At 36.9% G+C, this 21,054-nt stretch overlaps 2 protein-coding genes across 3 annotated transcripts in view; one reads left to right on the forward strand and one right to left on the reverse strand.

Moving 5' to 3' along the window:
- Positions 1 to 2,445, forward strand: part of LOC108680077 (serine/threonine-protein phosphatase 4 regulatory subunit 1) — a 50,912-nt gene extending 48,467 nt beyond the window's left edge. For both annotated transcript variants that reach the window (XM_018168834.2, XM_018168835.2), the window contains 3 exons: positions 182 to 559; positions 749 to 1,025; positions 1,179 to 2,445. In XM_018168834.2, the coding sequence (XP_018024323.1) occupies positions 182 to 559; positions 749 to 1,025; positions 1,179 to 1,465 (942 nt within the window). In that variant the 3' untranslated portion in view covers positions 1,466 to 2,445. The remainder of the gene's footprint in view (positions 1 to 181; positions 560 to 748; positions 1,026 to 1,178) is intronic.
- Positions 2,443 to 18,093, reverse strand: LOC108680070 (something about silencing protein 10). Its single transcript, XM_018168828.2, has 8 exons — positions 17,942 to 18,093; positions 5,113 to 5,308; positions 4,654 to 4,876; positions 4,246 to 4,376; positions 3,890 to 4,040; positions 3,524 to 3,641; positions 2,906 to 3,017; positions 2,443 to 2,550 (listed from the first exon to the last, which is right to left on the reverse strand). Exons 1-8 carry the CDS (start codon positions 17,956 to 17,958, stop codon positions 2,443 to 2,445), a joined length of 1,056 nt encoding a protein of 351 aa, XP_018024317.1. The 5' UTR covers positions 17,959 to 18,093.
- Between the last annotated feature and the right edge of the window lie 2,961 nt (positions 18,094 to 21,054).

Consider the following 21,054-nt stretch of genomic DNA (forward strand, 5'->3'; position numbering starts at 1 on the left):
TGATTTAATGGTGAATCTGGTCTATAAATGAACTGGATCAATTAAGGGGCTTAGTTGAGAAATGTTTCCAAATATTGTAATAAGAACTTCAGAATACATTTTCATGTGGAGTATAGTACTTATTTCTCTATATGAGTATGAATGCAACTTGGATGACAGTTGCATTTTATTTTTCTCGCAGTGGCGAGTACGACGAACGTTGGCGTTCAGCATGCACGAAATGGCGGCCATACTTGGCGGTGAACATGCTGCTGCTGACATCATACCAATTTACCAGGACTTCACGAGCAGCGAACCTGAATGCGTTCGCATTGGTATACTAGAGAATCTATCTGCGTTCGTTAGAGTCCTGCCGCCCGCCCAACGCAAACACCTGCTGCCCAACTTGTGCACCTTCTTGACCCTCAATGATAGGAAACTAAAAGTGGAGTTCTCCTTCCAGCTCGCTCAACTGCTTCAGTACTTCTCTCCGGCAGACGTGGATGAGTACATCAAAGGGATCTGTTTCAAGCTCTTGGCGGAGCAGCTCAAATACAATAAACACGAAGTTTTTGAGCTGGTGAGCATTATTTTATACTTCAAAAGTTTAACGTGTGATTCATTCAAACTGTGTTATTTGTATTGAAAACATGTATTCAATTTTTTTTCGTAATAATTCATGCATATTATTCCATGCGATAGTAACCTTTTCATTGTATGGCGTGATCTACTTGGAACATAGATTGTACCTAATTCAATTGAATTACAGATGTGCGCTTTAGTTCACCGCCTCGGTGATGAGGGAAACGAAGGCTGCGTCATCGACGTTTGTGAGAAGCTCGTGAAAGAGTTTGGTTTAGACTGCGTCTGGTCTCGACGTCAAGCGTTTGTACTGGTCGCTGGACGCATGCTAGCTACCCGAAGCATGCCTCTGGAGATGTACTGCGAGTATCTCCTTCCTCAGGTCATCAAACTCGCCTCCGATGGAGTCCCAAACGTGCGCCTTGCAGTCGCCGAAGTCCTCACTCGATACCTAGTGCCTAATGGTGAGTAATGTGACTGATGGAGTTTTTTTGTGGTGCAAATTAGATTGCATTGATTAAGTTATTACTTTTTTCGACGTGCTTAGGACTGTTGAGAGATATATTATCAAGTCTAAGCATAACCTTTCATCTTTTTATGCTCTTTTCTTTTTGCAGAACACTTTTTGAACTGCTGCTCACGCGAATACGAACTAGTTCGACAAGTTTACGAGCAGTTACAACGCGACAGAGATAGAGACGTGCGAGATTTTGCTGCCTCACCTTTCAGTGCTGCGGATTTGAACATTGACCTAAGCAGGACCTCCAGCAGCCCTGGCTTGGTGTGTGGGTCTCCCGATCGAGATCGCCTCAGTGAAATTCCGGATGAAATGCCGTCAAACAATCCGGATATCGAGTCCGCACAAACTGTGAGCTTCACTATTGCTGACAATGAAGAATATTGATCAGCCAATGCGAAGCGTCCCACTTGCGTCCATTCTTACTCCAATAGTGAGCAAGCTGCAGCTGGTCTGTCTGTCTGCTCTTGATTTGTTACCTATTTGTGGTTGCCTTCTAATTTTTGATACTCGTCGTGATTAACTCATGCGTCTGAAGAGCTATTAATATATCGTAATCTTATGAAACGATCGTACTGTTACCTCGATTGTTATGACCTTGATTCCGGTCGTAGCGCTTTTGTGCCATGATAACTTCGGCGGACGTGATTAAGTGTCGTCTCGTGGGGAGAAGCTCGGACTTTTGTCGATTGAATCGGAATTAGTTAACATAATTTCAAGTTTTTATTGTAGAGACTAAAGAGCCATATATTTGGAGTTCATTGCTAGACTTTCGTTCAAAACATAGGCGTAATGATATGTCTTATTTTTTGGCAAGATTTGAACGCCTTCGTGGACTTAAATACCAAGCCTTCAGCGTCATCGGAGTTTGCTTATGTGATATGATTGTTGCAATGAATTTTATGCTAATTCCTCCGTATATTAATGAAGGAATTCATTAGACGTATAAAAATTGTTGTTTATCTTTTTGGACCATTTAAATGATTACAGTCCTTACGGGGAATTATCTTTGCCGAAAGTGTTTGCGATAAAATTTACGGAAGAAGTTGAAAGCTGATTAACGCGTATTCTGAAGTTTCTACCTAAGGTTAAGTTCGCAACGCCGTACGAGGTGATTGTCGAGTTCATACATTGGTGCAAATTACTATGCCATGCTTAGAAATGAATACCTCATCTATGATTGTTAAAAGTTCGTTAATGTGGGTAAGGGATAGCAATGTCATCTCTTTGGGAGAGACATTAGGCGTGTGGAGGATTAGTTAATTGCCTCACTATTCCTAGTCAAGGTCTATTTAGATACGTACGCTTCGCGAAGCATTGTATATCTTTATTGTAAATATCCCTATTCATATATTGAAATAAATTCAGCTGTGTATAGGAGGGTGCAGTAAATTAAGTGGCTCGTTATTTTTTAGACGATTCAAAAGAGTAGTAACTTGGTCCTTCATCAGTTCGTCCAATAGTGTCAACTCCTGGCAAAACAATGAGGAATATTGGTTACGACAACCAAATTCCTGAAGCTATAACTTGACTGTGTCTAATAACACTAGCTAGATAAAACCATAATCATGCAGTTGATCTATTCATACAGTAACACATTTTTGAAAAAGTTAGATGTGAAGACAATGAATTCCTGTGAAAATTTAGCCCTAGGGGGCAAGTGAAAATTATTAATATTTGAATCGCAATTACTAATTCGTTTCATCGTTTTTTTTTCTACACCAAGATTGTCCGCAATGTTCAGGCCTTGTTAAAATATTTTCAAATTGAGAGACTAAGCTTTGTTACTAAGGCAAACCGTAATGTTTGTAAACTTTCATACGTTACCTTGAAGAGGAAGCGATATCGGGCAAGCCGGTCCATCACGGGATGATTCTTTACTGCGTTGTGGCCTTCTTGAAGGATAACGTACACGTAGTTCATCACCGACAACGGGTAACTGGGCACAAAAAAATCAATTGAGATACAACATTTTTTTCGTGATTCATTATCATTAGGAACTGGAACCGGAAATTGAATAGCCAGCATTTTTCCCAGATGTTTTATAACATTCTTTGTCCATACTAATGAAAGTATATACTGGTTTCTTCAATTAGGCATGGAGATAACAGTCAATAATCTCTACAACCTCCGCCCAAGGAATTAACGCAACTGACGAGTTGAATAAGATATGGCAAAAAATTATTAAATGAATTGGGTAAAAATCCTGTAGTCTCTAAAAATAATTACGAGAATTTCATTTAAACGAACCTACACAGTTGTAATAAAATGACAAATCCCAGTTTTTGAACATAACGAGATAACATACATGTATCCATGCCGAGCATGAATAATAGTTGAAATAAAATGACAAATCCCAGTTTTTGAATATAACGAGATAACATGCAAGTATCCATGCCAAGCATTAAGAATAATTGCTGAACCAAAGTATTAGTGAATACGGACTTGCTGCACAGCCGATACTTGAGAGTAATGTACTCAAAGCCGGGACAGGCAGCCAGGAGACCATCAGCATGAGCCTTCATTAGTGGAGCCCACATCGTCTCGCACTCCTTGCATTTTGCTGCTCAAATTAAAATCATTTCAGATTAATTTGGGAGTTCAATACTAATAAATAAGAATAAACAATTAAATAAAAATTTAGAAGCTAGAATCACACAATTGAGTGGTAGGTACAGAAGGTAGAGATGCGATGTCATAAATTACAAATATTCAAAAAGAAAAGAATCAGACTAGGAAGGATGAAGAAACTATATTTTAAACAACTTTATTAAACACTTATCACAAAAATCATGGCATTGCATGCCTTACCTATCATGTCATCTTTGAGAAGCCGAAACTCAGGCGACAGTTTTTCAAGAAGCTTCAACTTTTCCTGTTTGCTTAGATTTTCACCAGAAGATGATTGTATGACAAACGGCATTTTTGTACTTGTACAGCCATCCTTTTGTTCTAAAGGTGCCTGTAATGAATATAAAACAACTCTGTACAAATAAAGTTTATCAAGTTCACATGAAAGAATTTTTTCATAACCAAAAAATTATCTTTTTAACTTATTACATCAGGAAAGTTTTACTAGATCATCAGCTCAGATAATAAAATAAAAATTTGCCAAAGATTTAATGCTGAAAGGAGATGAGTGAATTTCTAATAAAAAATATAATTACCACATTGAGAATATCCATGGGATCAAATCCTTGTAGCTGCTGCTCAAGCCTCTTGCGGCGCTCAGCATGTGCTTCCATTTCAAGTGTAGCCACATCATAGACTTCCTTCTTGTGCATTTGATGAGCACGTTCTGTTGCAAAAGATCAATAGACGAGTGCATGAATAAATCTGCGTGCAGATTCTATTTGTGGACAATAGACAATCCCCCCTTTAGAACTATGGATATTTACTCACTTCAATCAGGCATTCTATTTAGAGTTTGTAACAACATTCTTTTATTTACTTAAATGCAATAAAAAACATTAAGCTAATTAGCACATTGGCTTCTTTTACAACACACCAAAATACTGCAATCAAAAATAAAAAAAACTCAGATTTGAAACTTAATGCCAGTGTCTGAAACCCACTTTTAAGGTTTTGATCAGTGACATTGGTGCCATAATAGAGATTTCTGTCTTTTCCCCAAGCACGAGCATCTGGCAATTTTTGTTCCACAGCTTCAACAATGTCATCTGCAGCAGAGAAGCGCTGGCTCTCAATAGGCTCTTCATCATCACTACTGCTGGCACTTGGCTCGTCCTCATCCATCTCATCATCAGATGATCCCATATTTAGGGATAGCAGATTTTCCTAGAAAAAATATGATCTAATTAATTTACTTTTTAAAATCCTGCTCTTCATACCATGCACACACAATAATTACATACTTTAAAAATTGGTCAAATTATGTTAGGAAATAATTATGGTATGTTTAGATCATCAACAATATGATAAAAACTAGCTAGACACTAAGAGAACTGCTCTCTACAGATCATAAAAATATGGATTCTCCTGAAAAAAATTTGTAAGAGTTCAAAAGAACTTACCTTCTTAGCACGCTTGGTATGCATGCCCCTATGTGCTTTAAGAAGATCAGCTTTTTCCACGTCTTCATGGTACTGGTCAATTTCATCATATATATAGTCACGGGAACTTGTATCCACAAGCTTAGTAAAGCCTTCATTGTAGGCACTGCCAATTCCTTCTGAAACTTTGGCCACCGGGGTTTTCTTTTTTCGAGCTCTAGAAGAAAAGACAAAACAAAAATGAATAAAACTGCAAAGTTATGCTCTGTGATTTCAGGTTCACCCAAATTATGAAAATTTTGATTGAAATGTAAAAATTTTGGTCTCAATAAAAACAAGGTTAATAAATATGAGGGTCCCTTTTGGTTAACAACAAATATGAACCTGCAATTCTTGAAACTCATTTGCAGACAGTCCATTTTTATCAGGATTTTTTGAGATCACTTGTGAGCAGAACAATAACATCAAATTATTAGCATACATTGATGAAAAGGACGTTTTTGATACAATATCTGGAATATTAGGACAGAATTAGGACTATTTTTACAACACTTCTCTTCACTTATTGTTTGTCTGTCTGCTACAAATCTTGTAATCAAAATTTAATGCACTTTTACTTATCCTATCGATCTGAAATTTTGCCCACTTGCGTAAAGTTGGAGACAATGCACAAATCAAATGACAAAATAAATAATTTTAAGAATAAAAAAAATTTTTTTTCAATGTTAAAAAATTTTAAAATAAATTTAGTCAGCTACAAATCTTATAATTGATATTTGACACACTTTTACCAGTCCAATTGATCTGAAATTTTGCACACGTGTGTGAAGTCGGAGGCAATGCATGAACCAATTGACAGAATAAATAATTTTGGAAAAAAATTATATAATAAAAAATTTATGAATTAATTTTTTTATAATTCAAAAATGAAATGAGAAATTCATTGTACATCTTTAACATTGGAGACACTGGATTCTTTAGAAGTGTTGTCTTTAAAAAGCAATTTTTAAACATATATTACCGTATTTAGCCTTAAAATCCCTTATCACTAGTAATTTTTATCTTTACGGTATTATTTTGGAGCTGCAATATTTTTGTAAAAAGTAGGATTTTTCCAATCTTGCTCACACTCATAGCTTAATCTTGAAGTTTATCAACAATTTTATAAGAGTAGATATCATTCTATTAGCAGGAATCTCAAAAGGCCAAAAATTGGGAGGCAACTTGAAGGCAGTACAAGAGTGGTAAATGGTAAGGAAATGATAGTGATTTTGTTGCTGAAATGTTGTAGTGCAGTGTGTCAGGGCGACCGCTCCTTTTCCAGACCGTGCACTCCTATTTTGGCTGGTGTGCTCCTAAATTCCATCAAGTAAGGAAAAGTTAAACCTTTTCTAAAATATTGTGGCTTTAATATTATACTATTTCAGTAATTATGAAATCTCACGGCTCTAATGTCAAGTATTTTTGTTTGATTGAAAAAATTGCAGTTTGCCCTTTACAAACATGTCATTCCATAAAAAATTCCAATTCCGCAATCTGCAATACTTCAATATATCAAAATATCCTGCAGAAAGTAAAGATAACAAGTCAACCCAAAATATTTTGTTGAAGATTACATAATTGCAGTCACATCAGAGCAGTCAGACTGCACTATCACATGTTCAGTTGCCACTGAAGTAAAGACAACCAGGAATTTAAAAGCAAAGAAAATACCACAAAAATTCACCATATCTTTATAAGAGAAAACGTTTCGGAGTCCAGCTCCATCGTCAGTTCAAAATTTTGGCTGGTGTGCTCCTAAATTTCATCAAGTAAGGAAAAGTTAAACCTTTTCTAAAATATTGTGGCTTTAATATCATACTATTTCAGTAATTATGAAATCTCACGGCTCTAATGTCAAGTATTTTTGTTCGATTGAAAAAATTGCAGTTCGCCCTTTACAAACATGTCATTCCATAAAAAATTCAAATTCCGCAATCTGCAATACTTCAATACATCAAAATATCATGCAGAAAGTAAAGATAACAAGTCAACCCAAAAGGTTTTGTTGAGGATTCCATAATTGCAGTCACATCAGAGCAGTCTGACTGCACTATCACATGTTCAGTTGCCACTGAAGTAAAGACAAATGTTATTGTTGCTGTTTGACTGTTTTTAGGGTAAAATGAGAGATTAGGGATAACACATGCATAAGACTTTGTAAATAAGTTTGCGGCTCATAAATGGCTCTTCATGGCTGATGATGGCCAAGATGGAATTCACGGCTCAAAGAAATGGAATCATGGCTGGCAAATCCATAAAGCCAAGGCTCAAAAAATGCATGCGCAGCTCACCAAGTAGATACCTATATTCCATGACTGAATTCCATAGGTAGATGGTCATTAAGAAGGCATTTAGAATGCCATCATGACTGCAATTTTCAGAAAATCTTGCCAGAATAACCTCATATCTTATTTGTAATATCAAGCAGAAGTTTCCAAAAATTGCATGTAAAAATAATTATTTCACGGTTTATTTTCATAAATTGCAAATGAAAAGAGACTGTTTCAGTTTTTCTTATTTTGCATGAAAGTAATTAGAAAAAGGTCATAGGAACAGGTGAAAGTAGCCAGATCATGGCACTTTTTGCCAATTCACAGATGGCTTCTGCCCAATTTTAGACTTTGGCCTTTGCCAGTACTTCACTTAACTTGCCAGTTATGGTGGATAGCTTGAGACCAGGGTGCAGATGGTGCAAGCAGTGTCAACAAGATATGGATTTTTAGCCCAAAGCGTCACAAGCCATTTTCAAGATGTGTCACTGGGTAATTTTAAATAAAAAGTGCTGCTATCATATTGTCAACTCTCCATGCACTGCAACACATACTCATCACAACTGATTTCCGCACAAGCTTCACTGCATCCTGATCCTTCCAACGTACTGGAAACCTTACTGTGTGCGCTTGCAGTCTTCAGATTTGCCATAATTGCAATAATTTTAAAAGTAATTTCTAAATGCAATAATTTCAATCCAAATGTGTTGGCACGATCTTCTGAAGGCGTAAATTTTGCGGCTGATGTGTTGCCGAAGACTTTTTGATATTCACCCACTTTCTGCATGCTGGGCTTGAGAGATTTCAATATCCAAACCTGAAAGGCCTTATTTCAGGCATGGAATATATCTACTTGGCCAGCCACAACTGGATTTTCTGAGCCATGGTTTTATGGGTTTGCCAGCCCTGATTCCATTTCTTAGAGCCGTGAACTTATTTACAAAGTTGCATGCATGGTGCCATTCTAGATGCATTCTTAATTACAATTACCTTATGGAATTTTGCAGTGCACCCACATCTACCTTGGAGCGCACTCAGCATTGCACCGAGATGCAGCGTTACGGCTCAGCTGACACAGCCTTGCACAGCTTAAACAGCTGAGATGGACCACTCATCATCAGTCATCAACTTGAGACTCATCAATTCACAACAAAATCTACATAATTATACCACTGTTCAACAACAAATTGAAAATGTAAATAACAAATTTAAACCACGTAGCCAAAATATAGACTGTTCCATGAAGAAAAACAAGAGAAAAATTTATTTCAACAACCAAAATACATTGCTTTAAAGCTGCGCTCCAGCTGTTATTAACTAGTAATGATCAACTTACATACCAGTCTTATGACTTGAATAACTAAGAAAACACTCAGTCGCTCACTTCACTTTAAAATTTAAATGCCAAAATTAGGTCATTGCTTCACATTTCACTTTAAGGCAATGTTCAATATCTAAATTTAAAAATTAGCAAAGCACTTACAGTTCAAATGAAACACTCACATGTGAAATGATGTCATTGCATCGAAACAAGGAGAGATTAGAAGGCCAGCGGACCCATTTTTTTACATTAAGAAGTTAGAACAAATTACACCCATAAGGCGCAGGTGCGGTAGGTAGTGCAAATATCTAAGCTACTAGGTCTTGTGTTAAAGAGGCTGACAATATTTTATTGTTAATATCTAAAAGTTATAGTAACTGAGAATTACGTGTATATGGTTTTTTATTGATTTTAAATTGCTGCATAGTCGGGTATTTAAGAAAGATTTTTTTGTTCACTGTGAATTTAAGCAAGTCATAATGTTTAAATCAAACAAGGAAAGAATGGAAGAAAACTCACAAACGAATGCAAAATCTTAAAAATTTTCATGAGCTAAATGTCACCGTTGATTAGTTATGAAAGTATATTCATAATTTTGTTCAAATCTGTTCTGTACTTTTGAAGAAATGTCTTGTTCACTGCAAATTTTGGCACATGTCACCATATAACTCACAAATGAAGGCAAAATAAAAAAATTTCATGAGCTAAAGATCATTGTTATTCATAATGAATATGTGTACCAAGTTTCATCAAGCTACGTTCATTACTTTGAGTCTCAAAGGTGGCATTCTAAATGCTTTCTAAATGACCATGTACCTATGTAATTGAGGAGTGCTGTGGCCAAAAATAGAAATGGGATGGCCATGTGCTCCAATACAAGTGGGCCAGCAGCAGCACGCTCCAACAAGAGCAGTCTGGCAGCAGCAGCAGCAGCAGCAAGCTCATCCCGCTCCCATTGTAGCAAGATGAGCATGCTGCCACTGCTGTCGGCCCACTCGTGTATGAGGGCGCGTGGTCGTACCGCTCCCCTCACCACCTTGCACCTCAAGTGAGCAGCGCTGGAGCGCTCCAGCTATCCTGGTGGATTTAAATGACCAGTAATTTCCTAGAATTCCACCATGCTTTGAGAGATATTCCTTGTTAGTTGTTAACTGAGTTTGGGGTGACCGGCCACAAGTCTGGCCATAAAATTGTTTGAAAAATTGAAACTTAACACACAGCTTATGAAGGATCATGTCTTGAATTAGTTGAGGCTGTAATGTTCAAATATCCATGAAATTTGCATTGAGAAGGAACATAAAATTTTTTAACTTTTCCTGGACTGTTGTTTTACTAAAATAATACAAAAAAAATGAATTATTGATAGCCATTATTTGTTCAAATGCTGATAAAACACATTCTCCTAGTTCATGACTTGTAGAAGTGTTTAAGTATTTTTTTTCTTTACTCGTTGAAAAGTCAACCGGTAAAGCCACTACATCCCTGAGGGACAGAATCTAACAACAAAATAATTCTATAAACAAATTTTAACTAAATTGAACATAAAAATTAAACATTTCTAGATTTAGTTTAACACTCTTCATGCTAGCTGTCTGCTAGCATGCCAAAAAGTCAACTTTAAAATATTTTGAAATTAAGTTCAGTTTAGGCTAACAAATATTAATGCTGCAGCTCATGTCATCTATAAGCTCATGTTGTATGTAAGCTCATGTCAGGCTATAGACTGTTGCATTGTCAGTTCTGTACTCGAGGCAAGCATAGTTTGGTTTTTGGGTTTAATGTGATGAATTAACCCTTTCCCGGGTCAACATAGAAATTCAATAAAATTGCAATATTTGATGATCGTACTTAAAAGTATGACCAATTCTGAGATATATTTACTCCTATGCATTTTTCAAAAATTTTTGTAAATAAGTAGTAAATCTCAATTAATGAAGTGATCATACATGGGGCCTTGGTGGCTTAAGGTAAGAAAAATTTGCTGATTTTGACATTGAAAGTTTACTATTAAGATGGTAAAAACAACTTGATTGCTTTTTTATGCTTGTATCATAAAATTATCTGCAAGAATTAGTATTGGTGAAGGACATGTTATTGTCTGGGTCAGTGCAGAGACCATCTTGCTTGCAACCGCGTTGGCTCAATGTTCTGTAGCGAAGGAAAGTCCAGGAGCTTTGACTGCAGTCAAAGCCTGGGAAAACAATAAGTGTTAAACTATAGGTACCTAAGACTGAAAAACATTACTTAAATCATAGTACGGCTAAGTAAGCCAACCACTAAGGGCTAACAAACATTTACCAAGCACTGTAGAAATTTACCTCTAGCGGGTATATGTCCAAACATAGTCAATTCTAAGTTCTATCTCTAAGCATTGGCAGGCATACTGCATATGCACATATATGAACACACTATTTTTTGCCATCTTATTTCACCATCTTGCATTTGCTTCAAGTAAATGGCATCATAATCAGTCAATAAAGTAAGTTTTTGACTATGATGCTTGCAACTATCATGGACTTACCAAAAGTTCATCATGGGCTAGAGCTGCTAAAGTGAATACTTCGGGTTGGGTTCCCATTCCCAAAATGCCATTTTTGCCTTTTCTCAAGAGTACCGTAAAATGGGGTAACTTCGACCACTTTTTTTTCAAAATGATGTCATTTTATTACATTATTAGACAAGTTAAACTTAAATTGAAACATGCAAAATACAGGTCAATACTCTAGCTTCAATCACCATAAATTGCTGGCTCCTGCCTCTCATAGTTTTGATGTAATTTAAAAAAAGTGATGGTCTTTGTTACCCCAGCTCTTGGGGTTTCTTTGGCTGGGTGGTAAAATCAATTTTATTTTTTGGTAAAATAACTTCAAATAACTCCAGGTTTTGGTGCATTGTAGTAGAACTCTTCTAGTTACATATGCAAATGACAAATTTTAGGAAAGTGTCATAGTTTGCAAATTGGGGGCACCACCCCCCAATGGGCGAAATGTGACCACCTAATGGCAGCCATGACGGGGTAACATAGACCGGCTTGGAAATTAAGTTAAAATTACCATATATATGACTCTGAAGTGTCTGAAACATAAAGAAAAAAACATTAATAGGTGTATCAAACATAAAATATGTTATATAGGTACCTATGGTAATTTTAACTTAATTTCCAAGCCGGTCAATGTTACACATTACGGCTGCCATTAGGTGGCCAGAGTTTCCCCATTGGGGGTGGCGCCGTCCATTTGCAAACTATGACACTTTCCTAAAATTTGTCATTTGCATATGTAACTAGAAGAGTTCTACTACAATGCTTCAAAACCTGGAGTTATTTTACCAAAAATAAAAAAATTGCAGGGGGTACTCCGACAGGCTTTAAATAATGGCTCTTTTTTGTGGGTCACATTATTAATTTTTTAACCTATTAGATATGCAAACTTTTTAAATCTTTCTATTGTGTTACGNTTTTTTAGTCACCTCAGACAGCATGGTGGGATTCTGGGAAATGCACAGGTACATCTGCCGCTACAGGCACTCAGGCAGTACCTTTGACCAGAGGGGGGGGTAGGTATTGGCACGAAGCAACTATGAGGACGGAGGGTGGTGCACTGTATGACTGTAATGCCTTGCTTGTGGCGCAAACGCGGTAACGGCTGGCCGGTGGCCAGGCACGACGCCATGACATGTCTGAGACTCTAGTCAATTGGAACTTGATTACCTATTTACGTCCAAACATTACTTACTCAGTTTCAGGCATGGAATATATCCACTTGGCGAGCCGCGACTGAATTTTTCGAGCCGTGGTTTAATGGATTTGTGAGCTATGATTCCATTTCTTCGAGCCGTGATTCCATTTCACCGAGCTGTGAATTCCATATCTTAGCCATGAAAAGCCATTTATGAGGCGCAAACTTATTTACAAAGTCCATGCACATGTTATCCCAAATATCTAATTTTACCCTAAAACAGTCAAATGGCAACAATAAAAATTGTCTTTACTGTAAGTTGAGCACGTGTTAATGCAGTCAGACCGCTTTGACATGACCGCAACTATGCACGATCTTCAACAAAATGTTTAGTTGATTTGTTTACATTACAATGTTCATGTTTTTTTCTGCAGGATATTTTGGCGGGAACGGTAAAACAATGTGGATTGCGCAAGTTGAAAATTTTATGAAATGACATGTTTGCAAAGTGCAATTTGCGATTTTTCAATCAAACCAAAATTTATGACATTCGAGCCACAAGATTTCATACCTACTGAAATTATATTATATTAGAGCTGCGATATTTCAGACAAAAATTGGACTTTTCCAGCCCTGCTCAGTTTAGTCTTTGCTGCTGAATGTTGCACCCTCTAACACTGACTGACACTTCATTCCTTAGTTTCATAACATTAACGCTTTTGTGGGTAAGTTACCTTATATGGTAATTAAAATGGGAGTAAAAAAAACGCCCCTCACGTTACCCACTTTGCTTTTGGTTGCCTACCAACAAGCTCAAACCAATCACAGATAGTGTACGTCTGTACGAGTTACGTCATGTATGAGTGACAGTATGACATAGCGCTCTGACGTGCTCTTGGGTCTGTCTGAGCTACATGTGCATGCAACTCGCATGCACATGTTACCCCAAATATCTAATTTTACCATAAAAATAGTCCAATTGTACAGCAACACTAACATTTGTCTTCACTTAAGTGGCACCTGAACACGTGATAATGCAGTCTGACCACTCTGAGTCGTGACCGCAACTATGTGATCTTCAATGAAACGTTTTAGGTTAACTTGTTATTACATTCTGCAGAATATTTTGGCTGGAGTGATAACCACAACTTTTTCAATCAAACAAGAGTACATACCATTAAAGCTGCAAGATTTCATACCTACTGAAATAACATGATATTGGAGCTGCAATATTAAAAAAAACAAGGCTTTTCCTAGCCTGCCTAATTCTAAAGCCTAGGCAAATATTTGATGTTGAAATGTGAATCTATAATTTACCAATCCATTCCTGGAAAGCCATGGTCAGGAAGGTGCAGAGTTGACTACGATTGCTTCATCTTGTACTATTATTTCATTTTTTGTACTTTTTTTAAGCAGGGTTGCCAGACGGTCATTTTTTCCGGACAAATTCCGTGATTTAGTTTTTCTCAATTGCGTTGGCCGACTACAATTTATGATAGGGGTACTTCCTAATTAAATTTTAAATACTGCAAAAAAAATAAATGGAATTTTTATAGCGGAACCTACATATAAACTAGAATACATTGAATTATCGGCCTTTTTTGTTCTCGGATTTGGCTGATTTTAGGCAACCTGAATTATGTACCACTACCTCCTGGAGAAATACATTTCGTGGTACACATATGTACCAATACGTAGTCAACGTGTTAACAACACAACACATTGCAACACAAAATATCACTGCACAACAGCACTGCACTCATCACAACATATCACTATACAACACATTATAACACACCCTAACATTGACATTACATTATAACATAACATATTATAACAAACAATATCATAGCATAACATATTACAACACAACATAATGTAACAACATTACATAACTCAATGCACTGTAACACAACATAACATAAATAACATAGCATAACACATTGTAATGACATGACACAATACATTATAACAACTAATCATGATATAATACTATACATCGTAACATAACATAGAACAACAAAACAAATTATACTGCAACATATCCTAATAAAACCCATTATAAGACATCATAGCTCAACCCAGCACATTATAGCACATCATAATATAGCATCAAAAACTATAACACAATCAAACATGATACAACACATTGTAACACAACATAACATGACACATGATTCTATATCAGATCACATTATAACACAACCTAATATAATAGAATACATCATAACATAAAAAAATTAAAACAACTGTTACCTCGATTGTTATGACCTTGATTCCGGTCGTAGCGCTTTTGTGCCATGATAACTTCGGCGGACGTGATTAAGTGTCGTCTCGTGGGGAGAAGCTCGGACTTTTGTCGATTGAATCGGAATTAGTTAACATAATTTCAAGTTTTTATTGTAGAGACTAAAGAGCCATATATTTGGAGTTCATTGCTAGACTTTCGTTCAAAACATAGGCGTAATGATATGTCTTATTTTTTGGCAAGATTTGAACGCCTTCGTGGACTTAAATACCAAGCCTTCAGCGTCATCGGAGTTTGCTTATGTGATATGATTGTTGCAATGAATTTTATGCTAATTCCTCCGTATATTAATGAAGGAATTCATTAGACGTATAAAAATTGTTGTTTATCTTTTTGGACCATTTAAATGATTACAGTCCTTACGGGGAATTATCTTTGCCGAAAGTGTTTGCGATAAAATTTACGGAAGAAGTTGAAAGCTGATTAACGCGTATTCTGAAGTTTCTTCCTAAGGTTAAGTTCGCAACGCCGTACGAGGTGATTGTCGAGTTCATACATTGGTGCAAATTACTATGCCATGCTTAGAAATGAATACCTCGTCTATGATTGTTAAAAGTTCGTTAATGTGGGTAAGGGATAGCAATGTCATCTCTTTGGGAGAGACATTAGGCGTGTGGAGGATTAGTTAATTGCCTCACTATTCCTAGTCAAGGTCTATTTAGATACGTACGCTTCGCGAAGCATTGTATATCTTTATTGTAAATATCCCTATTCATATATTGAAATAAATTCAGCTGTGTATATCTTTCCTTGCACATGCATGTTTAGTGAATATTTATCCGTTCAGTGAATATATGCAATTGGAGATAGTACTCCCAACTTGAAAACGTGGGTAACGTTTTACTACCCAAAGCAGTAAGCGCGTGGAAGACTGGAGTAACCATGAACTGAACGCCCTGGCTGCCTACTCGACAAACTCCTCTATAAGTCCTATTACATGAAATCTCGCATCTATTAGTTCTGTTCGCGCAATAAGCCTGATTAGTCTGCTAAACTTTAGGTAAAGTTGTCGTACATGTACACTTATGGAGTCAAGTGCCAAAAAAAACGAAAGTTGGTCTATTTTTCGTTTATTTCAACTTTATGCTTTTAACTGCGTAAGCATTAATACCAGTTTTCTCGCCACTATAAAACGGAATTTCGTTTCTGACGGGTCGGACCTGTAGAAAAAAAAAAGAATCAATACTACCATCCTTATGGTTATTTGCAACATATGAAAGATATAGATGAATGCACTACGCAAGAGGAAAAGAAAACGGCGTAGGTAATTCGTTCTCTGATGACTGATGATGAGGATAGAAAGTGATAATGAAATGAAGCCAAGGAAAATCAATATCACAAAATTCTAGATCCAAAGAATAAATTCAGTTCGTGACGCTTTGCCTCCGATCATGGATTATAACGATTATTCCGAGTACCTAGCATGCATGAGAATTGTTCATTGGCAAATCTTCGGAAGATTCGTAACATCAAAAACAATACGTTTATTTATATTCCGTCAACAAATCAGTGACGGCTTTCTCACCCTATTCAAGCGAGAAATTGGTTGCTACGTGTTCTCAAGCAATTTTTAATAGTACTGTTGACAATAGGATAAAACTGACCTGTCCTTTCCTTCGCTTGACCTTCTCCAAGTACTTGGTCTTGTATTTAACGCGGGGGTTCTTGAGATCCTTCCTCCTGTGCGGTGTCAGGCCACGGTTGCTAAGGATCGCCTTGCCGACGAGACGCTTGTCGTCCTCATCCACGAGCTGCGAGTCTCCAGCCGCTGACAAAGCTTTGTTTGCTGCTCATCAAGACACCACAGACTTATTTTTAGAGAAACGTCAAGGACTGAAATAACATATTGAAAACTTAGAAATCATTGAACGCAAATTTAATGGCCACGATTCCAGAGCAAAAACTCGTAATAATGCTAAATAAATAATACCGAATTTTTCGATGAAAATTATCTTTCTCAAGTAATGAGAATCATCTAAGTGCTGTGTGCAACCTCAACCCCTTCATAATTATTATAACTCATTTACATATAGAAAAGAATCGGTAACAAATTAGTCTAGTGCGATCTAAAAGAAACCTACCCTCGTCATCCGAATCACTCGATTCTTCATCTGCAGGAATTTCAGTTTTTGAGACGTCGGCCGCTTCATCCTTGGTAGTGCGTTGGACGACACCCAAGAGGTGCGTTGGACGAGTCTCTCTTTGCTCTTCCTCAGGAGGGTGTAGTAAATTAAGTTGCTCATTATTTTTTAGGCGATTTAAAAGAATAGTAACTTGCTCCTTCATCAGTTCGTCCAATTGTGCCAACTCCTGGCAAAACAATAAGGAATATTAGTCACAACAACCAAATTTCTTAAGCTGTAACTTACCTCATTCTAATAACACTAGCTAGATAAATCCAAAATTATGCAGTTGATCTATTCAAACAGTAACACATTTCTGAAAAAGTTATAAGCGATAACAATGAATTACTGTGAAAATTTAGCCATAGCGGGGCACATGAAAGTTTTTCAAATTTGAATCGCAATTAGTAATTTGCTTCATCCGTTTATTTATTTATTTATTTTTACCAAGATTGTCCGCAATGTTCAGGCCTTGTTAAAATATTTTCAAATTGAGAGACTAAGCTTTGTTACTAGGGCGAACCGTAATGTTTGTTAACATCCATACGTTACCTTGAAGAGGAAGCGATATCGGGCAAGCCGGTCCATCACGGATGTGCGCCAATAACGTTATTTTAGCTCTTTCTACGCCGCGTTGTACGCCAGTAGAAGGGCTTACAGCCTGGTTTACGCCGGATTAATCCGCAGAAAACGGCACCATCCTGGGTACCTTAGGCTGGGTATGGGCATGGCTGGATAGGTTGGACTGCTCACTGCTGGAATTCTGCCCTAATTTTCAATAATTGTCTCTACCATCTCTAGACTCTACATCTCATCTTGAAAGTCATATAAACAAAAACTTTGAACACATAGGCTTAGGCTAGGCAACCTACATACCAAAAATTTTGAAAAAAAATCAATAATAAAATAAAATCTCAAAAACATAGCCTAAATTGAAAAAACTCAATCTTAATTTGAGACTGAGTCTGCAACTCTGAGGGTAGTATCATTATTCAGTTTTTGAATGCAACTGCAATTCAGTAAAATTTTATTTTTAGGTAGGACTAGGAACTAGAAGTGCTAACCTAGCAAAAGTAGGTAGGTAGGCAAATCGTGAATTAACAACTCACCGTTTTATTTTCCCCATTTGAAATTATAGGGTTTAAAATTGCAGTAGCTGAAAGTTAATCAAATAATTATTCAAATTTATTATTCTAACAAAAATGATTTACTAATTGTGAGACGGAAAGTCCCAGCTGATCGTTAAAAACAACACGTGCACTGCCTATTTTTTTTTTTAATTTGATTTGAAGACTTCGGGTATGCAGGTAGCACACCTCCCAGCCTGAGCACAACTCAGATTTTGATCACTCCACTTCACTTGTTGATTTCACTTTGTATTTCTCTTTCAGCACTTCCACCAACCAGTGTGGCAGTAAATAGTGAGGAGAAAAAGAAAAATAGTAATTAGACTTTGAGGAACTTCATAGCCTGGTCACCATATTGCAGCTGTGCAAATATTGACCCAGAAGACGGATGGCAGCCTGTCTCTTATACACATCTAGATGTGTATAAGAGACAGTTGCTACACGCTTCACTTTTGTACCAACAAGATTTTCTGAAGACCCACTTGTTTCCCAAACCCTGCGTTTTCGGCCGACACCAACATTCACATTTGGAGTTGCATCAATGAGACTATCTAGATCTGAGTCCTCAACAATAGTACCCTGAACATCCACTCCATCAATCACAATGACCCCTGAGCCAGAGTCAGCTGGAGGGCCAAAACCTGACGGTCTGACCCAGCAAGACAGTCTGAGTCCATACCTAACAGTAACAACAAAGAACTAAACTAACAAAAAGATGGCAACAGGCAACTTGCAGTCAAAAGGAAGGAAGTAGGAGAGAGTAGAAAAAACAAAAAAAAAACAAAAAAAAAAACGAATGACTGACAAACCCTTGTGGGAGAAAGCCAGTCGTGTTACTACTTACTTAATGACTTTGGTCTGGAAAATCTTTCAAAAATTAACTCTAAGAGAACTTTTATCAGTAAATCAATCAGAGGACAGAGAGCGCAAAATGGCACACGTGCTTACACAACGAACGCAACTGACTTTCTCCAAACACGTGCACTGCCTAGTTTCGGCAATCGGCAGCGTTGTACTGACTGAAATACGGAACCGGATATACAACCGAGAGAATGAACATTTCAACACATTTTTAACTATTAGTTCAACCATGGAGAATGAAGACGCCAATTGTGGGGAATGGGATCGAGAAAATAAACACTAAATAAAAAACAAAATTGGTTCAAAATTCCCATTTTAAATTTACTATCATATAAAAATCCATAAATAATTTAATACAGGGACGTATTGACTTTCGTAAAACAACATTAATTTGTTTAGATTTATTGAAGATAAGTCGATGACTCCTGCAGAGTTCCATAAACATCTCAGACACTTATACCCATGGTTGAATTAATAATAATTCAAGGTAATTAACCCTTTCGTGACGGCAATGTGTTCTACAACTTTTTATTCGCATTTTTCTACAGAATCATCATGAACTTGGACCGAATATTGCATCTCCGTGTAAAAAATAATTAAATATATGTTAATGGTAAAAATGATATATTTGGGACTAGAAAATCCCGGTAGTATATGGTTCCAACTGAGGTGACATAATTTGCCACATCACTGATTTTGATAAAAAAATATTTTCGTAATATTTTTTGTTAGTAGTTGAATAATATCACAAACTTCCTTTGGCAAACGCGTGTAATAGCTTATATAATAACATATCCCCAAAAAAACTTTATTAATATTCCTTTAGATTGGACATATGTAGGCGCATGAGTGTTTCTAATATGTCCCTGTAGTTAGCTATGCCTTGAATTTAGCGCTACATGCAAGTTATAGAGTAAATCGTTGGGCGGGACATCACAATCCCGTCAGTCAATTACTTTTGGGTTGACATAGCCGCAGGAGTGTTACTAATGTGTCCCTGTAGTTAGCTTTAGCTATTTAAAACTAATAATTAATTCAACCATGCTCAACCCGGCACTCGCGGCCGGTTTCCAAGTAAGTGAGCCTAAATCATCTTCAAACTAATTAACATGGCTTGATTAAACTTTGCACGTGCATTTATTAGGCCATAACATTGAAGTTTATGTCGATATTATTTTTCATTTTGCCTTCGTTTACAAGATATACATTACAATACTCGCAGTGAGTCTAACATATCATGCATCCTAACTATTTTTTTCAAGTTTTGTCTTCGTACATGAGTTGTGCGGCAGGACGCAGAAACAATCGGCATTTCTGTGGTCGATTATGCGCGCAGTTATCAAATTTGCATTGGGAAAAAAATATCTCCCAAACTAATGATCGAAGCTCGAAGTAACTTAACACATCTATTCATTAGGAACTAACGGCGATGTCGTGGTTGTAACCATTTTTTCGATTTTGGATTCGTTTGCGGCATGGACCGCAGTACACGGAATTTACCATGAAAAGAAGTGTACCGAAGGCAAAATCGAAAAAATTAGCACGACCTAAACATCACCGTTGTGGCCCAACATATGCACGTACAAATTTCATGGAGCTCCGTTAATTAGTTTGGGATATATTTCTAGGCTCACTATAAATTTGACAATCGGCTGCAGAAATGCCAGTTGTTTTTCCGTATAGTGACTATAGTCATATAACTCGAAAATGAAAGCAAAATCGCAAAAATTTTCACAACTAACACCTCACTATTAGGTGGTTAGAATGTATATCAAAAGTTTCATTCAACTGTACAGTAGTGTACAATATATATTAGACTCACAGCGAATTTTGGACCGTATTACTCAAAAACGAAGGCAAAACTGAAAAAATTACCAAGAGTTCACGACTTAAACATCACTGTTAGGTCCTATTGAGCCCGAGTGCATAGTTTCATCAAGCTGCTCTCGTCAGCTTGGGAGATATTTTAGGTTCACTGAAACTTGGAGACCTGCCTTTACTCTGGCCGTAAAAGTGTCCGAGAGGTCTTCCATATAACCTGGTCTTCCATAGGAAAAGGTCTCCCATAGGAAAGGTCCGAGACCTTTCCTCCGACCTATGGAAGACCTCCGAGAGGTCTTCCATAGGAAAAGGTTATTGAAATTTTCAAATTAGAAATAAACGAATAGTGCGAAGCATTTGGCCGAGAAAATCTGTTGTAGAAGAACGAAACAGTTTTTTGGTATGGTTATGAT

This window comes from Hyalella azteca, unplaced genomic scaffold, assembly GCF_000764305.2.
Source record: "Hyalella azteca isolate HAZT.00-mixed unplaced genomic scaffold, Hazt_2.0.2 contig10289, whole genome shotgun sequence".
In the NCBI taxonomy this organism is placed as follows: Eukaryota; Metazoa; Arthropoda; class Malacostraca; order Amphipoda; family Hyalellidae; genus Hyalella; species Hyalella azteca.